The sequence below is a fragment of the Vombatus ursinus genome, unplaced genomic scaffold (assembly GCF_900497805.2).
Source record: "Vombatus ursinus unplaced genomic scaffold, bare-nosed wombat genome assembly UNPS02014808.1, whole genome shotgun sequence".
Lineage (NCBI taxonomy): Eukaryota > Metazoa > Chordata > Mammalia > Diprotodontia > Vombatidae > Vombatus > Vombatus ursinus.
This window is the reverse complement of record NW_020954586.1, coordinates 5,352,553-5,369,489: the sequence shown is the minus strand read 5'-3', so window position 1 is coordinate 5,369,489 and position 16,937 is coordinate 5,352,553. Positions and strand designations below refer to the sequence as shown.

Sequence of the window (16,937 nt, the reverse complement as noted above, 5' to 3'; positions counted from 1 at the left end):
GCGGGGCCGGGCCGGGCCTGGCCCGGCGGCGGCGGAGTCGGGCGGGCGGCCCCGGCCCGGATGGCGGCGGATGCCGGGGGGAGGGGGCCCGGCTCGGGCCCGGACATGGCGCCGTTACCTTCAGTCTCCTTCAGTCCGCGCGGCCGAGCCCCACGCAGCCGCACAGGCGCCGTCCACGACCATTTCCGGCTCCCGCACACCGCTCCGGCTCCGCCGCCGCCTCTTCCCCGAGGCGCAGGCGCAGGCGCAGGCGCAGGCGCGGCCCGGCCCGCCACGTGACTGCCGCGGCGCAGGGGGCTGGGTGGCGCCGGCCGGGGCTGGGGCCGCCTGCGGCGTGTGTCGTCATCGCCGTCACGCCGGCGTCCCCAGCTGCCGCAGCGGAAAGTCCTCCCCCGCCCGCATCCGCTGGGGGGTGGGGAGCCCCTTTACGATCACGTGGAGCCTGCCGGGCGCCTAGAACTTGCTCTGTCGCCGTCCCGCGTTCCCCAGGCCCGGCGGCGTTCTGAGCCCGCGAGCCCGGATCGAGCCTCTCCTGGGGTGCCGGGGGAAGACGATCCCGGGCCTCTCCGCCTAGGGGCTCCTGGGCCGGGACCGTGCTCTCCACCGCCCACCCCGGTAGAGCAAACCTGGAGCCGCTCTGGGCTTTCGTCCCCCATGCGTCCAAGGAGGGGGTTGGACCAGAAGACCCCGAGGGCCCTAGTGAGCCCCTCTGGGCGGCCCCTGGCCGGTGCTTTGGTGCATTAAGGCCCAGTTACAGGGGGAGGGTCTTGGGCACGGTGATTCCTCCCCCTCCCCCCAGGTCACGAGGTCAGGCGATCGTGTCTGGGAATGAGAACAAAGGGCTCGCGGGGAGACCTTTCACGGGGCTGGGGAGGTGAAGGAGGAGGGAGAGCACCCCTCTAAGAAGTCCTTGGGCCGCAGGACAGTCTTTCATCCATCGTGTAACAAACGCTGCTGCCGGCTGCGCGCTGAGCTGGGGGAGCTAGGTGATGTAAAGCGCGGCCCTCGCCCCCCGGAGGGCAGCAAACCGCGCGCAACTACAATAAGCCAAGTTTAGACGGCCCTTCCAGGTCTGCCGCGGTGCCCTGCAGAGATCCAGTGGGTAACGTGTTAGGGGCTTCGTCATCCAGTTTACAAGTGAGGGCACGGGGGTTCAGAGATTTGTTTCCAGGAGCAGTCGGTCCTCCTACTGCGCCCCCGCCTGCCTCTCAGAAGGTCGGTGCCTGTAGAGCGCAAACTTCTCGAGGGTTATTATTTCTGTCAGTTCTTACCGCTGAAATGCTCGGCGCTGTCAAAGGGCTGAACAGCAGAAGCTGGCCGGATTTTATCAGTGGAGATGACATGAAAGAGAAGGCGCTGTTCACCCGTCCTTTTGAAAGACGAGCAGTGTCAGCAGCGGGTGCTGCACCCTTTCCTTTCCGTCTGTTGGCAGCTGAGACTTTCCACTCGGGCGCACTCCACCATTAGAACGGAAACTTCTTGAGAACAGGGACTGCACTTAGCTCGGTGTTCTGTACACAGTAAGCACTAAATAAGTGCGTCTATTCATAGACTTATTCGTGTACTTTGCCTACAGTAGGTTGCTGATTGTTTGTTGGATAGGAAGGGTTGCAAATGAGTGCTAAGGTGGGAGGAGGGAGGATAATAGCAGAGATGAAGGGAAGGGATCAGGGAAGGGCAAGGGGCAGTGAACAGAGAAGCACCCAGCCCGGAGTTAGGAAGACGCTTGTCAGATGAGTACGAGCTGTGTGACCCTGAGCAAGTCACGTCACCCTGTTTGCCTCAGTTTCCTCATCTGTAAACTGAGCCGGAGAAGGAAATGGCAGACTGCTCCAGGATCTCTGCCAAGAAAATGGAAGAGCGGGCCACAGCTTAACAGACTCAACCACAAGGAAGACCAGCTTCTGGGAAAAGAGGCCGATAAGGTTGTCTAGGGCACAAACCCCAGAGGCTTACTTTTCTGGCGGTAGGCTTGGACTGAAATGGGGCTTTAAGGCCACACTGTCCAACAGTGATCAACAGAAATGAAAAAGGGGCCAACAAGCCAAGCTCGCTATCGGCCTGGTCTCACTCTCTTGTCATCCAGAAATAAAAGTCAGTATTAATGTTCCCATCACTTGACCTATACAGAACAGCAGGGAACCACAAACTCAGCAGAAAGGGCTTGGAGGTGGGGGACCATGGATATAGAATGTAGCATAGTGACAAATCCATGTGTCAGACGATTTCGCTGAGCTCACACCTAATCTGCTACAGGGCAAGGCCACCTTGCACCACCAGGAACAGAAGCGAAAGGCAGCAAGCAATCAAACTCTTCTTGGAGAGCTTTATAAAAACATGAAATTACAGTGAAGGAAAAGGCCTCTGTGCAGCCCCATCTGTCCTGATAGGCTAAGTGAGAGCTCCTAAGCACCAGTGGGCTTCTTACTCTCCAGCACACACTCCTGACAAATGTGGTTATCTAGCTTCTAAGCCTGCCGTATTAGGGAGAGCAGCTGCTCCAGACAGAGAGACACGCTGATGGGTGGCACCCCACTGGAGCTGAGCAACCCTGAGAGTGACCGGCTCACAAGAAACCTAAAGGTACAGACAGACTCTGGGCCATCAACGTGGACATCGGTGGCAACGGCCAGCCGGCCCAAGTCTTAAGAAAATAGGAAGTTCTGTTCGGCACATAAACTGCGTGAGCTTGGGATGTAGCCTCCATTTCCATCCAAAATGGTGAAAATAAAGGATCCCTGCTCCCCTGAGAGCTTGTGCACAGAAGCTGCATTTACTTCTACGCACACACATTGTTCCTGGTAGAAAGTAAGCTCTTTGGGGCGAGGTAGGAAGGTTTCATTTTTCTTTGTATGACCAGAGCTGACCAACACCTGGCACACAGTAAAGGAATAAACCCTGAACTGTAGAAAAACTCGGCGAGCCAGACAGGATACTCCTTCCAGCCTGTACCTAGATGCCCTCGCCCCCCGCTGGCACACCCCAGGAAAAAAGACATTAACGAAACAGAGGGCAAAAAGGGTCTTTAATTCAACAGTCATCTCATTCTGTAACAAAAAAAGCAAGGAAACAGCTTCCCCCAAAGGGCTGTTGGAGAGCCACCCCTGGAACAGGGGGTATTGCCCAGTCCCCCAAACTCAAGTCAAAGTTCAGGGCCCCTCAGAGATCATAGTTGGGGTTCTTCCTCAAGATTACGAAGCCCTCCAGGATGGGAGTGACAGGCAAAAACTCCTCGGTGGCGAGCTCTGCCCGTTCCCCATGAGCCAGCAACACGGGGGTGGTGTGTGTCTGGAACCCTGTGATGGTCTTGGGCTTCCCGGCCTGGCCCACCACATCCACTGCCTAAAGAGTGAAAAAGGAGAGATCAGGAGGGTGGTGAGTCCAGTAACCCTCCCGCCCCTAACAGTTCCAGAGCGATGGTTGCCGTGTGCCAGCCCCCAAAGGTCTCCTCTCACCTGGCCCACACGGACAGACACTGGCAATGGCCGGAGTTCCTCATCAAAGGTGACCAGCATTCGGGGCTGCATGGCAGCCACCAATCCATACAGCACATAGTGGGACTTGCCCAGAATGACTAAAAGAAAGCGAGCAGCACAGAGAGAGGCAGGTGACCAGCTTGTCCCCACTCCCTCCTGAGCCCCCCTCAGTGGCTCTAACTCATCACCCCCAGCTTTCCCCAACCCACCTCCTCAGTCTCGACGCTCCTCACTCCCCATACTGCCTTATGCTCCCCAGAGCTGCCATTCTTTCATTCTGCCCACACTCTGCTTGCTCCCCTAACCCTGGTGCCACTCTGCCTGATTCTCGAGAGGTGGGGAAAAGTTACCTAAAACACCAAATACAATGGAATTAATGGCCAGTCCCACTGTAGCCCAGCTAAAGGACGAGTCTGGCCTGGGCATAAAGGGTCCAAGAGCAGCCCTAGAAAAGCCCAGCTGTGGCCCACCTCCAACCCAACAGTCAGAACCTAGGGGCCTCCAGAAGAGCCCTGGCACTGACTCAGCCTTTCCAGCATTTCCGAGGCGGACTCACTGTTGCGGACATCCAGGAAGGAGACGAGCACGGTGAGTAGCCCGGCCACAGCAACCTGACTCATAAGCTGCCGATCACTGTGGTAGGGGCACAGGGTGAGAGTGCCCTTCCCCAAATGTGTCAAGCCCTGTGCAAAACACAGGGAGGGTCAGGACTGCAGAAGCGTGCTGCCCAAGCCCAGCCAGGTAAGAAAGCCTGATGCTCCAGGCCCAGCTCATACAGCTCCCCCACCCTACCCCGACCACCACCAATCTCCAGGCCTCTTAAGACAAGAACATCCCCCTCACCTGGGCCAAGCGCACCATGAAGAGGTTGTTTGGGTCTTTGGCATGGTACTGGGCTAGCTGGCGCAGCATGGCAGCCAGGCGAGCATTGTTGGTACCTGGGAAGATGAAGCAGCAGAGGGACTCCTGGGGGCAGGAATGCTGCACAGGGTCAGTCACTGCCCAAACCTGGCCCAGATGTCCCCTTGTGCCCGATACCTGCCTGTCTGATACTCACCACTGCCCACCATGCCCATGGCAAATATGGAGTTATAGGACACCTCTGGGTCAGCATCATGGGAGAATTTGCTCAAGGTGTCCAAGATGTTGAGCCTCGGGTTGGAGACTGAGATCAAAGCCAGTGCCAGAGGTACAGCCCGGCGCAAGGTGGGCTCCCCATACCTAAGCTGTCAGGGGAGGAGGGTGTCAAAAAAAAAAAAAAAAAAGGCCTCATAGAGAGAGCTCCCAACCCAGGCACAGCCACAGGCTCTACCAGTCTCTGATCCAATCTATGAGGGCCCCTGGGGGCCAATAGGGTGGAGTCAAAATCATTCAAGCCTGTGAAACCAAGTTCCCTCCTCTGTAAAATGAGGGAGTTGGAATGACTGGTACACAGTGCTAAGTGAATGGAATGGACATGAGTGAGATGAAAAGCTCAAGGAAAGGTGGGAAGAGGCAGGAAGTAATTTAGAAAGAGGATCTGAAAGCCTGTGCAAAAACCCAAACCATAGGGGCCCTGCTGAGCACAACCATGTAAGTAACAACACCAAAATCTGAAAATCGACTGGGGAGAGGAGGAGCTCAAAGCAATGAGGAACAACCCTTCAGGGTCCAACCACCAGGCCCACCAAAGAGGTCTGGGCTTCGATACAGCCTTGCACTCTGTTCCTGGCTGTGCATGTGAAAAAGGGTTGGCTGACTCACTAAGTTTACAAGATTTTATTATAAACCGAAGCTAAATCCCAAAGCAGTGGTCTAACTCAGGGCTTCTTAGACTTTTCACCTTTGCTTGGCACTGGTGGCCTGAGGGCGTGCACAATGCCAAGAGCACACGCTTTGTGTTCAGAACCAAGGCTGTGCTGAGGCTGCCCAGGAAACATGGGCAAGCGCTGCCACAAACACCTGGGATTCACTACTCGTTTGATTTTGATTTAATTTTTGGTCATTGCACTTTCAGAAACCTTTTACTGTTGCCTAACCCAGTTTAAAAAGCGGTGGTCTAAACGGCTGCTACAGGTCTCTTCCTGCCCTCTACCTCCTGGCCTGCAACTCACCAAGTGACCGAAGGTCCGCAGAGCCATCTCTGCCCCGATTTCCTCCCCCATGGCAATAAGGGCAATGCCCAAGACAGCCACTCCCTGCCAGAGAAAGGAAGGCACAAAACAGTGAGTCCCGGGGGGGCCAGCTCCGCCCCTGGCCCAGCGCCCTCCCCCCCAAGGCGCCTCTCCAAGTGCCACCTGGTGTGCCCCCATGTCGGCAGGGGCCTCTTTCTTGTCTTTGTCCTTCTTCTCCTTCTTGTCTTTGTCCTCCTCCTTGTCCTTGGTGTCAAAGTGCTCACTGCAGATGTGAAGCAGCTGCTGAACTTTCAGCACATTCCCCGAGCCTGGAGGACCCCAGAGAGAAAAGTGAGACAGAGGAGAGAGACAGTCCCAGCAGGGGAAGGCAATAGTGATCAGGCAATCAGGATGACTTTCCCCTAGGGACCGAAGGCTGGTGAAGCTCACCTGATCCTCACAAGTGCTAGCATCAGCCTCATTTTATAGATGAGGAAACTGAGGCAGGAAAAGGTTGAGTGACTTGCCCAGGGTCATACAGCTTGTGTGTATCTGACTCCAAGTACAGTACTCTATCCCCTCTGCCAGAGAGAGAAAGGATCCTCTCTGGGAGAAACTGGGAGAAACTCCCAAAGAAGGCACACTCCACTTACTGAGAAGTGACTGAGCCAGGCCTAAACCAGCACAGACCTGCATAAGCACACACGTCCACCAGGGTGTTGGCGAAACTCCGGAAGGGTTCAGACACAACCTCCAGAGCCGCGAGGATGGCTTCGATGGCCTCACCCTTGCCTAAGAGAAACAGGTGTTCAGGGCTCCCCACCTGCCCGGTCACCCCAGCCTCCACCCTCTCCACGTGACCCTTAGGACTGCTGGGCACACCACTGGGCAGCCCAGCTCACCAAGGTGGTTGAGGCCCAGTCCAAGGGGAAGCCAACGGGCATAAGTATCCTTGAGTTCAGTCTCGGACTTTTCCATGATGGTCTGCAAGATGGTGGACGTAACATCTCCATTGCAGGAACCCACAGCAATCATGCCACAGGCCAGAGCTGTGACACCTGCCACCTGGCAGAGAAGAGGGATGCTCAGGACGGGCTTCACAGTAAAATCCTCACTCACTATTTGGTGATTTGACTCAAGGAGCCAGATTTCTTTCTTCCACTTTGGGGGAAATCCTTCCTATCCAAACCAGGCAGCTTCTGACCTTTATAGAGCAGTCAAAAGGCACTTTCCTTCTCCTGGAGCCTCAGTGTCCTGCTCTCACCCTAGGATGAATTATGACTTCTTCCAAGGAACACTGAGGCTTCAGGCGTGTCAAAGCTGATCCAAGGGCGAGAAACTAGGAACATGCAAACCTGAACAAGGCCTGCAATCCAGCCAGGCTCTTATCTGCCTGTGCTTCCTTCCCACATCCCCGCCCCACCACCATTCCCGGGACAGTCCCAGGGCTCAAAGTCGATTCCACAAGGGAGCAACCCTCCACACACACCTCCATACTGGACTTGGAGTCTCCCATCACCGGCAACAGCAGAGTTAGGACATCCTCACGATTTGAGCCAGCATAGGCCAGGCCGAGCCTAAGAAAGCCAGAAGGGAGGCATCAACCAAGGACCGGGGAGAAAGGGCGGCCAGAGAGACAAGTGATCAGGCGCCAAGGAGCTTACCCAAAGATAGCGCCAAGCCGCATGGTATTGCTGTTATGTAGAACATAGTCCGAGAGCAGTGCTAAGGCTGGATCACACTCATTTCGGACTCCTGAGTTCACGATGCCACAGGCTAGAAGTGCTCCTGACTATGAAGAGAAGAGACTCCACTCTCTCACACATGATCCCCACCAAATCCCACACTCCCTTGGGTTGGGGGGAGGGGGGAAGAGTTCATAGAATGCACTAAGCCACGCAGGCCTCATCAGTCAGAGGCAGGAATGACACCCCCACATACAAAAGGGAAGGGACGTCTCACCTTGATGTAGTCCTCGGAGGAGTAGAGGTACTTGTCAATCTGGGTGAGGCCCCCATCCACATCCCAAAGGAGGACCATCCCCAGGGAGGCAGCCGCACTCAACATCCCTGTGGCAGGAAAAAAGTGTCACCCCACACCGGACCAGTGTCAGAGGCCCTGGAGCGATGACGAGAGGGCCCGAGGAGCCTGTGATCATACCGTGATCCTTGTTCTTGTACAGCCACTTGTTACCGTCGTCTGTGAGCAGTTTATCCTGGCCAAAGGCCGCGTTGACAAAGCCGTTCACAAAGGAGGCCGCCAGATTCATGCGAGCTGAGTCCACCTGGGAGCCGCTGCCCCCGAACCCTGTACCAAGGAGGGGAGAGAAGTGAGGACTGACTCCAGCTGCTGGGCCTTGGTCTGAGCCCGCCCGTGCCCTGGCGAGGACACGGCACAGAGCTGCATTACGCTAACAGGGCAGGTCACTCTAAGCTGCACTACTGTGAGGATGATGGTGGCGCGGTTCCATAACCAAGATGCCCTCTTCTAAAATCACCTCTCTGGCCAGACTATGACTCGATGCCCCCAAACGCTGCTGTGGCTACTCACGGTTGTTTTCGAGATGGGTTTTATAAATGTCATCAGGCACCTTGGGCTCCATGATGTCGAGCTGGAGAGCAAACATCCCAGAATTAAGTTAAAATCACACTCAAAACAAAGCAAAGAGCGCTTCCCTTTAGTTTTTCCACCAAAGGGTAACTGGGCCAAAAATAACTGGACAGGCAGGACTGAAGCTGCCGTCCCTGCCCAGAAGACAAGCAGGGAGCCTCACCTCCCTCGCCAAGGCCAAGAAGTTGCTATTGAGCTGCACGTTGGACATGATCTCAGTCAGATCCTCGTACTCCTCGACATCTTCACTCAGTTCCAGGAAAACCCCGTGCCGGCCCAGCATAAAGGCCATTTGCTTCTGAACCACGCTGGGGGAGAAAGCCATCGTATTCTACTCACTTCCCAAGAAGAAATGGTCCTGGAAGTCCCCACCCTCAGCCGCCCCCAACATACACGTCCTTGCAGGAGGTGAAAATGTCTTCCACCAGTTCCATGTCATTGAGCATCAGGGCGAGGCGAAGGGCCTCGGGGAAGCGGCTGAACTTTCGGAAGACCCCCAGCGCACAGCGTAGCAGGGCCGAGTTCTCAGGCTCTGGCACGTAACTCACACAGCTAGAAAAGAGAAAGCCTGTGGGCCTCCCTGAACCCAGAGCTCCCGGCTGGGGTGCCCCCCACGCTCCTCACAGCCCTTCCCCTCACCTACCTGGTGAGATAGAGACAGACTTTGGCATAGGCGTTGTCATCGATGTCCTTCTCCAGCATGTCCATCTGCTCGATCTCCATGAGCAGGTCGCAGGCCTCATGCTCTGCATTGTGGGCCATGTTGTAAGGGACAATTTCCTTCACCAGGGTAAGCAGGGGCTCCCGCTGAGACTTCTCGGCTTCATCGAGCTCCTGCCATTCCTTGGCGACTTCGCCTGCCAGATGCCTGGGGGAGGTCTGGGTGTCAGCGGGGGTGCGGGGCGAGGCCATCCCTCGGAGACTCCCCTCAGTGCTCACCAACCCCAGACTTGCTCTTACCGAACATATTCGTGGCCCCACGAGGCCAGCTCTTCCTGAGAACCTACTAGTCGGTACTTTAGACATTCACGCTCCCCACTCATGGTCATGGCCAGGACAGAGATGATGTCGGCTGCAAAGCGCTGCAAAAAGACCGAGCCGTGCTGAGCAGGGGAAGGCAGGTGAAACAAGGCCAGCACAAAGGGGGAAGAGCCTCAGTGATGCCACATCCATGCGGTGGCACACCGAGTGACAGACACGGTACCCAAAAAAGTAAACACTCATGCGCTGCCAACATGGACTCAGACAAGAGATCCCAACTCTGAACCGGGTAAAAACAATAGCAACAAGATGCAAAGTGAGCAGACAGAAGCCGGGGGAACATGGAACAAATGCCATTGTCTTTGTTCCAGCTCGTATGTGTTTATATGATCGTCCTTTCAGATCTGGGGTTCTTAACTTGGGATCTGTGAACCCCAAAGAGGTCCAAGGGGGAGAGATTTTAGGGCATCTGTGAACCATTTTTATTTTCACCACCCTCCAGAGGAAATTCAGCATTTCCTTCAATTATCTGAAAATACGATTCTGAAAAGGACTGGTCTGTCTCTTGGCTTTCCCAGACATTGCCCAAGGTGGCCAACAACACAGACAGAGCAAGAATTCCAGTTTTACATGGACAGATCTAAGAATTTATTTCCTGCCATTATGATGACCATGTGCCCTCCCTGCCAGCCCCGTGAGCAGGAGGTCTCACCTTATTCTCCCCAGGCTTCATGTTCTCATAGATCTCCTTCAGCTTGCCATAGTGTGGGCGCAAAAATTTAAGAGGCTTCGGCACTGAGGTCATGGAGGTCGTCGAAGAGCGAATCTGCCGCCGCAGCTCCTCCAGGGCTGGTCTGTACAGGGATGTGTCCTTCTCCTGGTTGGAAAGAAGAGATATGCAGGAAAGGGTTTGGGTGAAAAGGAGCGACACTTCCTCCAAGATTTAACAAGAAATCAGAGGATAAAGAGACTTTCATGTAGCCCCACAGCCCTCTCCTCAGGAGAAATCAATAGTGACAAATTGAATAATGGAAATATGGGACTATTTATATGTGACAAAGCAAAAACAGTAGTGAAACCATGTGCAGTGACTACAAATATATTAAGAAGAACCACAGAAGAACCACAGCCACAAAAGCAGGTTGAAGTTTGTAGACAGAAAATCAATTGGAAGGGAACCCAGAAAAAAACTTTTAGTTCTGGGTAAAGCTCATATGTGTGTTTGTATTTTTTTCCTTCGTGTGGCCAGGTTTGACACTTGACGACTTTATTCCATATTTCATACAATTATCGCTTGCACCCAAACAGCAAAGGCAGCACAGCCACAGGCGGGGGAGGGGCAGGATCCCGCCTGACTCACCCCAAGTCGCTCCACCAGCATCTCCAGCTCATCCTGAAGCTGTTTGTCTTCCTCAGACTGTAGCGGGAGAGACGCTGTCAGCAAACTCCAACCCCTCAAGCCCCCCTGCCGGAGTGTGGCACCAACACTTGCACATGGGAGTGCAGGGGGCCCACCCCCGGCCCCCCACCAGCCTCTCACAACTCCAATCACTGAGTTCTTTAAACTAAGGGGGGAGGGGGCAGAGAAAGAAACTGAGGAGGGAAGGGAGAAGAGAAGGAAGAGGAAGGGATGGAGAGCAGGCATAGGACCTGAAATCAGGAAGACCTGAATTCAAATCCAACTCAAACACGACCAGCTGTGTGACTGGATCCTGCCCAAATCATTTAATTTATGTCTGCCTCAGTTTCTCCATCTGTAAAACGGGGACAATACCAGCACCTGTCTCCCAGGGTGGTTGTCCCCCAGCTCCTGACTCATGGGGGGGTGGGGTGGGTCCTCACCCGGCCAGGGCTGTTACCCCCCCCCATGCCTCAGTCTCTCTCTCACGCCCCAAGTCAACGACCCCAGCGCTATCCAGGTCGCCGGTGACTACTTAGGGGGTGGCCTGAAAAGTGACCAGCATGGGAGGGGCCCGGGTGCTCGCCTTTCCCCTGCACTCTTTCCTGGGAGACACAACAAAGGCCTGGGTTCCAATTCTGCTTGTCACCCAGTCCCTGGGGAACCTTGGCCCGGCTGCTTCTCTCTAGGCCTCAGTTTCCTCTTCTGTAAAAGGAGGAAGGCGGCCTGAGGAGGGCCCCCAAGATCCCCTCCAGGGCAAATAGGACCCTAGACACGGGGCTCTTCCCCGGGAGCCGAGGCAGGCACTGCGGGGCAAAGGCGCGGAGGCTGGGGATGGGCAAGCCGGCTCGTTTGCGGGCGGCCTGGGGAGAGAGCGGGGGAAGAAGGGTCTTAAACGCCGCGTGCAGCCGGGCTGGGCCGCGGGGCCTGGAGGCCGCTGGGCGCTGGCCGGGCCCGAGGCCTGCGCCGGCCATGACTCAGCCCCGAGGCCGGCCCAGGCCCGGCCCCGCGCTCACCAGCTCCTGCTCCTTCTCCTTGTCGCTGAGCTCCCGACGCTCCTTGCCGCCGGCCTTGTCGTCCGTGGCACCGGTGCCGCCCGCAGGGGGCTGCGACTGAGGCGGCGGCGGCGGCGGCGGCAACACTGCCTTGTTGCGGCCGCCCGGCTCCATGGCGCGCTCCGCTCCGCTCCAACCCCCCCCGCCGCCGCCGACCGCGCATGCGCACGCACGCGCCTACGCCGTCTCGTCAGTACGCACGCACACGCGCCGCGCACGGCCAGACTACAAGTCCCACAAGGCAGCGCGCCTACCACGCTCAGACTACGGGTCGCGATACGAATGGGCAGGCTGGAGTTCTTGCTTCAGTCACCTCGCTGCGCATGCGAAAGATATTTGGCTTGGAATGCATGCATGCATGCATTCATTCATGAAATCCGCAATTGTTAAGTGGCTCCCACGTGCTAGACACTCTGCTAACACGGGAGGTACTGAGACGGAAATTTAACAGATCCTGCCTTTAGGAAGCTTACATTCTACAGAGAGAATGCAGCAGGAACATGTAGAAAAGTGAATCTAAAAGATATCTGACTAATAGCTAGCATTTATATAGATAGCCCTTTAAGGTTTGCAAAGTGCTTGACAAGTGTTATCTCATTTGATTCTGGCAACAACCCTGAGAGGTAGGTGCAGTTATTATCCCCATTCTACAGATGAGGAAACTGACGAAAACAAAGGTTAAGTGACATGCACAGCTCATAAGTTACTGCTTGCTCTCTGTCTCTTCAAATAGTCCAGCACACCTTGTATCCATCTCTCCCCTCCCCCCTACCATAAAAATGAAAGCTCTGCAAAGGCATATCAGTTTAATTTTTCTGTCCCCCAAAATCGTTCATATCCTGTGTTTACTTACAGGTAAACAGGCCTTATCCTCCCAGTAGAATATAAACTCCTTGAGGGTAGGTATGGTCTCATTTTCCCCCCAGCACAGTGCAGGCATAGACTAGGCGCTTAATAAATTTGGGCTTTTATTAATTGACATGGGGACATTCTCCCTACCACCTAGCACCTAGCCCTGCACCTTCTACATATGATGTATTTAGCTGAAGAGGCAACTGGGCTGGACTTTTCATCTGGAAGCCTTGGGTTCCTTGTTCTACTTGTGACATCCTACCTGTGTGACTCTGGGCTGGGCCAGTCACTTGCACTCGGAACCTCAGTTCCCTCGTCTCTAAAATAGAAGAGTCCCTCTAGAAACTGTTAACTCATAATGTAGCTGAAGGGTCCAGTGAGATGATATCTGTGAAGTGGTTTGCAAACCATATTAAATGGAGGCAATTATTGTTCAATTCACTTCAATGACCTGGAATTTCAATGTGTCAAATGTTGAACAAATGAGTTTTTACTTTGGGCCTGGGAATATTTTCATCCTAAGCAAATCTTACAGTATCTTATGCAGTATTATTCAATCAGCCAATCAATGAGCATTTATCAAGCATGTCTTCTGTCCCCTTCATTGAACAGTCCCTCTCCTGAAGGATTTGACATTCTAATAGGAAAGACAATAGGTACAAGTGTGGGTATGTTAACCTTAAATAAAGCAATAGAAGTCAATGGCGTTTATTGGGTGAGAGGGTGATGTGATGTGATGAGCCTCATGCTTGAGGAAAATCACTGTGGTGATATATAAAGGCTGGAAGGGAAAGGGGAAGGGGCTGAGCACTTATTTCATGCCTGCTGCATGCCAGGCACTGTGCTGAGTGCTTTATAAATACATGCTCATCTGACAGGAGAGAGAAGAGGCTTGAAGCAGGAGCCAGCTCACAGGTAGTCACGGGAGTCCAAGAGAAAGGCGAGGGCAGCCTGAGCTGTAGTGTTAGAGGAGAGGAAGGTGCCTGTAAGAGGCCTGTTGTGAAGATCAAAAGCAGATTTGGCGACTGATTGGGTAAATGACGTGAGGGAAAGTGAGGAACTGAAGCTATCCTGGTGGTTATAAACAAGGGACACTGGCCCAGTCTGGTAGTGCTCCAGTGCATCATTATAGGAAAGTTCAGAAGACAGGAGTGGTGGCGGTGGGAGTGGGAGAACGGGAATGAATTTGAGATGCCGATGGCAATCAGGCTCAAAATTTCTAATAGGCAGTTGGTGATGCGGGAGAGGCCAAGGAGAGAGACGTTAGGGCTAGATACACAGATGTGGAAGTCATAGAATAGAGATGATCATTGAACTCATGGGAGATGATGAAATCACAAAGGGAGAGAGTAGACAGCAGGGGTTCTTAAGCTTTGGGGGGTGGGGTCATGGGTCCCCTTGGGCAGACTGCTGGACCCCTTCTTAGAATAATGTTTTTAAATAATAGAAGGGCGTGCAAATTGCAATGAGAGATCAGTGAAAATAAAGATATCATTTGTTTGTTTTTTTTCTTTCCAAGTTCCTTTAGGGGTCCATGGACCCTGGGTGAAAAAGATCCAGTACATAGAGAAAAAAAGAAAAGGACATATTGGTCAGAGTTGGCAAATCAGGTTAGTTTCCTACACATTATCGTGATCATCATGTAAGTTTATTTCTCCCTGTTCTGCTGATTTCATTGGCATCTGTTAGTGCCACGGTTTCAGATGCTACCAGGGCAAGGGCCTCTGGGATAGTATCCGAGCTGTTATGAGTTAGTGTTTTATGTGCTAAATATTAATACATATGTATATGTTAATATAAATATGAAAAACAAACAGATATATGAAGGGGCACTTGGTGGTCTTCTGAATTTTACCCATTTCTTTTGTGGGAGAGAAAATAAATAACTGTCCCAAACCTGATATCTACTTTGTACATTAAGTACCTCTTCAAAAAAGGATGCTGTTAGTCCTTTTTAGAGAAGTCTCTAGATATGACCAGTCTAAAAGATTTTTTTTCTAGTCCTTTAGGGTAGGGAAACAGAAAGGCAGAGAAAAGCCTGAAGCTCCTCCTGGGTGTCAGACTGGGCCCAAGACAAATCTGGGCTCTGAGTGAGGCCAAAGCCAGAGGCCCTTTTCTGCATCTCCACTCCTCCCACTGGTCATGGATCACAGACAAAAACAGAGCCCTTCTTTCCCTCAAGGGATTTACTGGTATTTAGAACCTTTACACAGATAATCAACAAAGGGTAATTGGGGGGAGGGAGTCCCAAGTAACTGGGAAGAGCAGGAAAGGCCTCCCATAACAGATATCATTTGAGTTACAGAACTTTCACAGAAGGAGGGCATCCATCCTAAGAGGTGAAGGTGAAAAGGGATGGCATTCCAGGCAGAGAGGACAGCCCAGGCAAAGGCCCAGAGGTGGGAGCTAGATTATTGGTCGGTCAACAAGCATTTATTAATCACCTACCATGTGTGAGGCACAATGCCAAGTACTGGGGCTACAGAGAAAGGCAAAAGATAGTCCTTGCTCTCAAGGAACTCAGTTAATAAAGGAAGACAACATAACTGTGTACAACCAAATGATAGACAGGATAAATTGGAGTTAATCAATAGTATTAAGAGGAATCAAGAAAGACTTCCTTGTAGAAGTTGGGATTTTAGATGGGACTTGAAGGAAGCCAGGAAGTGGAGAGGAGGAGTGAGAGAATTCCAGGCATGAGATGAAAGTGTCTGGAGCCAGGAGATGGAGTGTCTCGTGTGGGGAACAGGAAGGAGAAAGCCAGTGAAATAGAAAGCAGAGAGAATATGTGGGGCAGAGAGAGAAAGCTGTAAGAAGCCTGGAAAAGTAGGAAGGGGCTGGTCACGAAGGGCTTGAGTGCTAAGAGATTTTATGTTTGATTGGGTAGGTGATAGGGAGCCATTATAGTTTATGGAGGGTGGGAGGGAGGTGACATGGTCAGACTTGAATTTAAGGATGATCATTGATGACTGAGTGGAAGATGGACAGGAGTGAGGAGAGACATGAGGCAGGCAGACCATCAGCAATTATTGCAGTAATCCAGGTGTAAGGTGATGAGGGCCTGCTCCAGCAGAGGAGAGAAGAGGGAAACTCAACGCATTTGGTGACAGATTGGAAATAGGGAAGTGACAGTGTGAGGAGTTCAAGGATGACCCCTAGGTTGGGACTCACAACTGGGAGGGTGAGTGGTGACTGGACCGAGGAGGGGAACTTCAACAGTAATCAGAAAGTTTGGTAAAGGGGAAGGTTTGGGGGGTGAGTAGGAGGGATGAGTTGAGTCTTGGACATGTTGAGTCTAAGACATCTGCAGGACATCCAGTTTGAGATGTTCACCAGGCAGTTGGAGATGCAAGATTGGAGGATAAGAGAGAGGTTAGGGCTGGATAAGTAGACTTGAGAATCATTTGCATAACAATGATAATTTTATCCAAGTGAAATGGTATAGAGGGAGATGAGAAGAGGACCCAAGGCAGAGCCCTGTGGAACACCCAAGGTTATCAGACTTGGATGAAGATTTAGCAAAGGTGATAGAGGAGGAGTGGTCAGAGTGGGAGGAGGAGAACCAGAGAGATTGATGTCCTGAAGACCTAGAGGGAAGAGAGCATCACAGAGAAGAGGGTGATCGACAGTGTCAAAGGCTGCAAAGACGTCAGGAAGGATGAGGATTGAGAAAAGGCCATTGGATTTGGTAGTTAAGAGACCAGTGATAACTTTGAAAGGACAGTTTCAGTTGAATGATAAAGTCAGAAGCTAGACAGTAGAGAGTGAGAGGAGGGCACCTATCATAAATGGCCTTCTCAAAGACTTTGGCCACAAAAGAGAGGAAATGTGGGGTAATAGCCCAAAGAAAGATCCATCAAGGGATGGCTTTTGGAGGAGAGGGGAGATGGGAGTGTGTTTGTAGACAGTAGGGAAGTAGCCAGGGAGATACTGAAGGTCAGGAGAGAGTGGAGATCTGCTGGAAAACACAGGATGAATTGAACTCACTTGTGTAGGTAGAGAGCTTGCCTTGGCAAGGGAAGGTCCCCCTCAATGTGTGAGACAGGGCCAAAGGAGGAAATGGTGGCCAAAGGCATCTGAGGGAGATAAGACAGAGGGGAGAAAGGGGAGCTCTCTTTGAATGGCCTCCATTTTTTCAGTGAAATGTGAGGCCAGATTGTTGGTATAACCATTTTGGAAAGCAATTTGGAGTTATGTAAACAAAGTGATGAAAATGTCAGTACCCTTTGACTCAGAGACTCTATTCCTAGGCTTATACTCCAAGGAGGCCATTAATAAGAAGAAATATTTATAGCAGCACTTGTCATGTTGGAAACAGAGTAGATGCCCATCAACTGGGGAAAGATTAAACAAACTGTGGTCCATGGATGTAATGGAATATTACCTGTGCTATAAGAAATGATGTATGTGATGAATACAGAGAAGCATGGCAGAGCTACATGAACTGATCCAGAATGAGGTCAGCAGAGCC

General features: G+C 52.7%; 2 protein-coding genes across 3 annotated transcripts in view; both read right to left on the bottom strand.

Moving 5' to 3' along the window:
• The window catches only part of EIF4G1 (eukaryotic translation initiation factor 4 gamma 1), a 21,353-nt gene extending 21,151 nt beyond the window's left edge, over positions 1-202 (bottom strand). For both annotated transcript variants that reach the window (XM_027875321.1, XM_027875323.1), the window contains exon 1: positions 119-202. The gene's annotated coding sequence lies outside the window, so the exon portion shown is untranslated. The remainder of the gene's footprint in view (positions 1-118) is intronic.
• Positions 203-3,006: 2,804 nt separating this feature from the next.
• PSMD2 (proteasome 26S subunit, non-ATPase 2) lies at positions 3,007-11,742 on the bottom strand. The gene is made up of 21 exons (XM_027875325.1): positions 11,576-11,742; positions 10,521-10,577; positions 9,873-10,037; positions 9,140-9,261; positions 8,823-9,047; positions 8,573-8,731; positions 8,343-8,487; positions 8,120-8,180; positions 7,730-7,876; positions 7,532-7,638; positions 7,234-7,361; positions 7,059-7,146; positions 6,472-6,634; positions 6,260-6,361; positions 5,753-5,898; positions 5,570-5,653; positions 4,534-4,702; positions 4,320-4,414; positions 4,033-4,159; positions 3,456-3,574; positions 3,007-3,342 (listed from the first exon to the last, which is right to left on the bottom strand). The coding sequence occupies exons 1-21, from the start codon at positions 11,726-11,728 to the stop codon at positions 3,160-3,162; spliced, it is 2,745 nt and encodes a 914-aa protein (XP_027731126.1). The 5' UTR covers positions 11,729-11,742; the 3' UTR covers positions 3,007-3,159.
• Between the last annotated feature and the right edge of the window lie 5,195 nt (positions 11,743-16,937).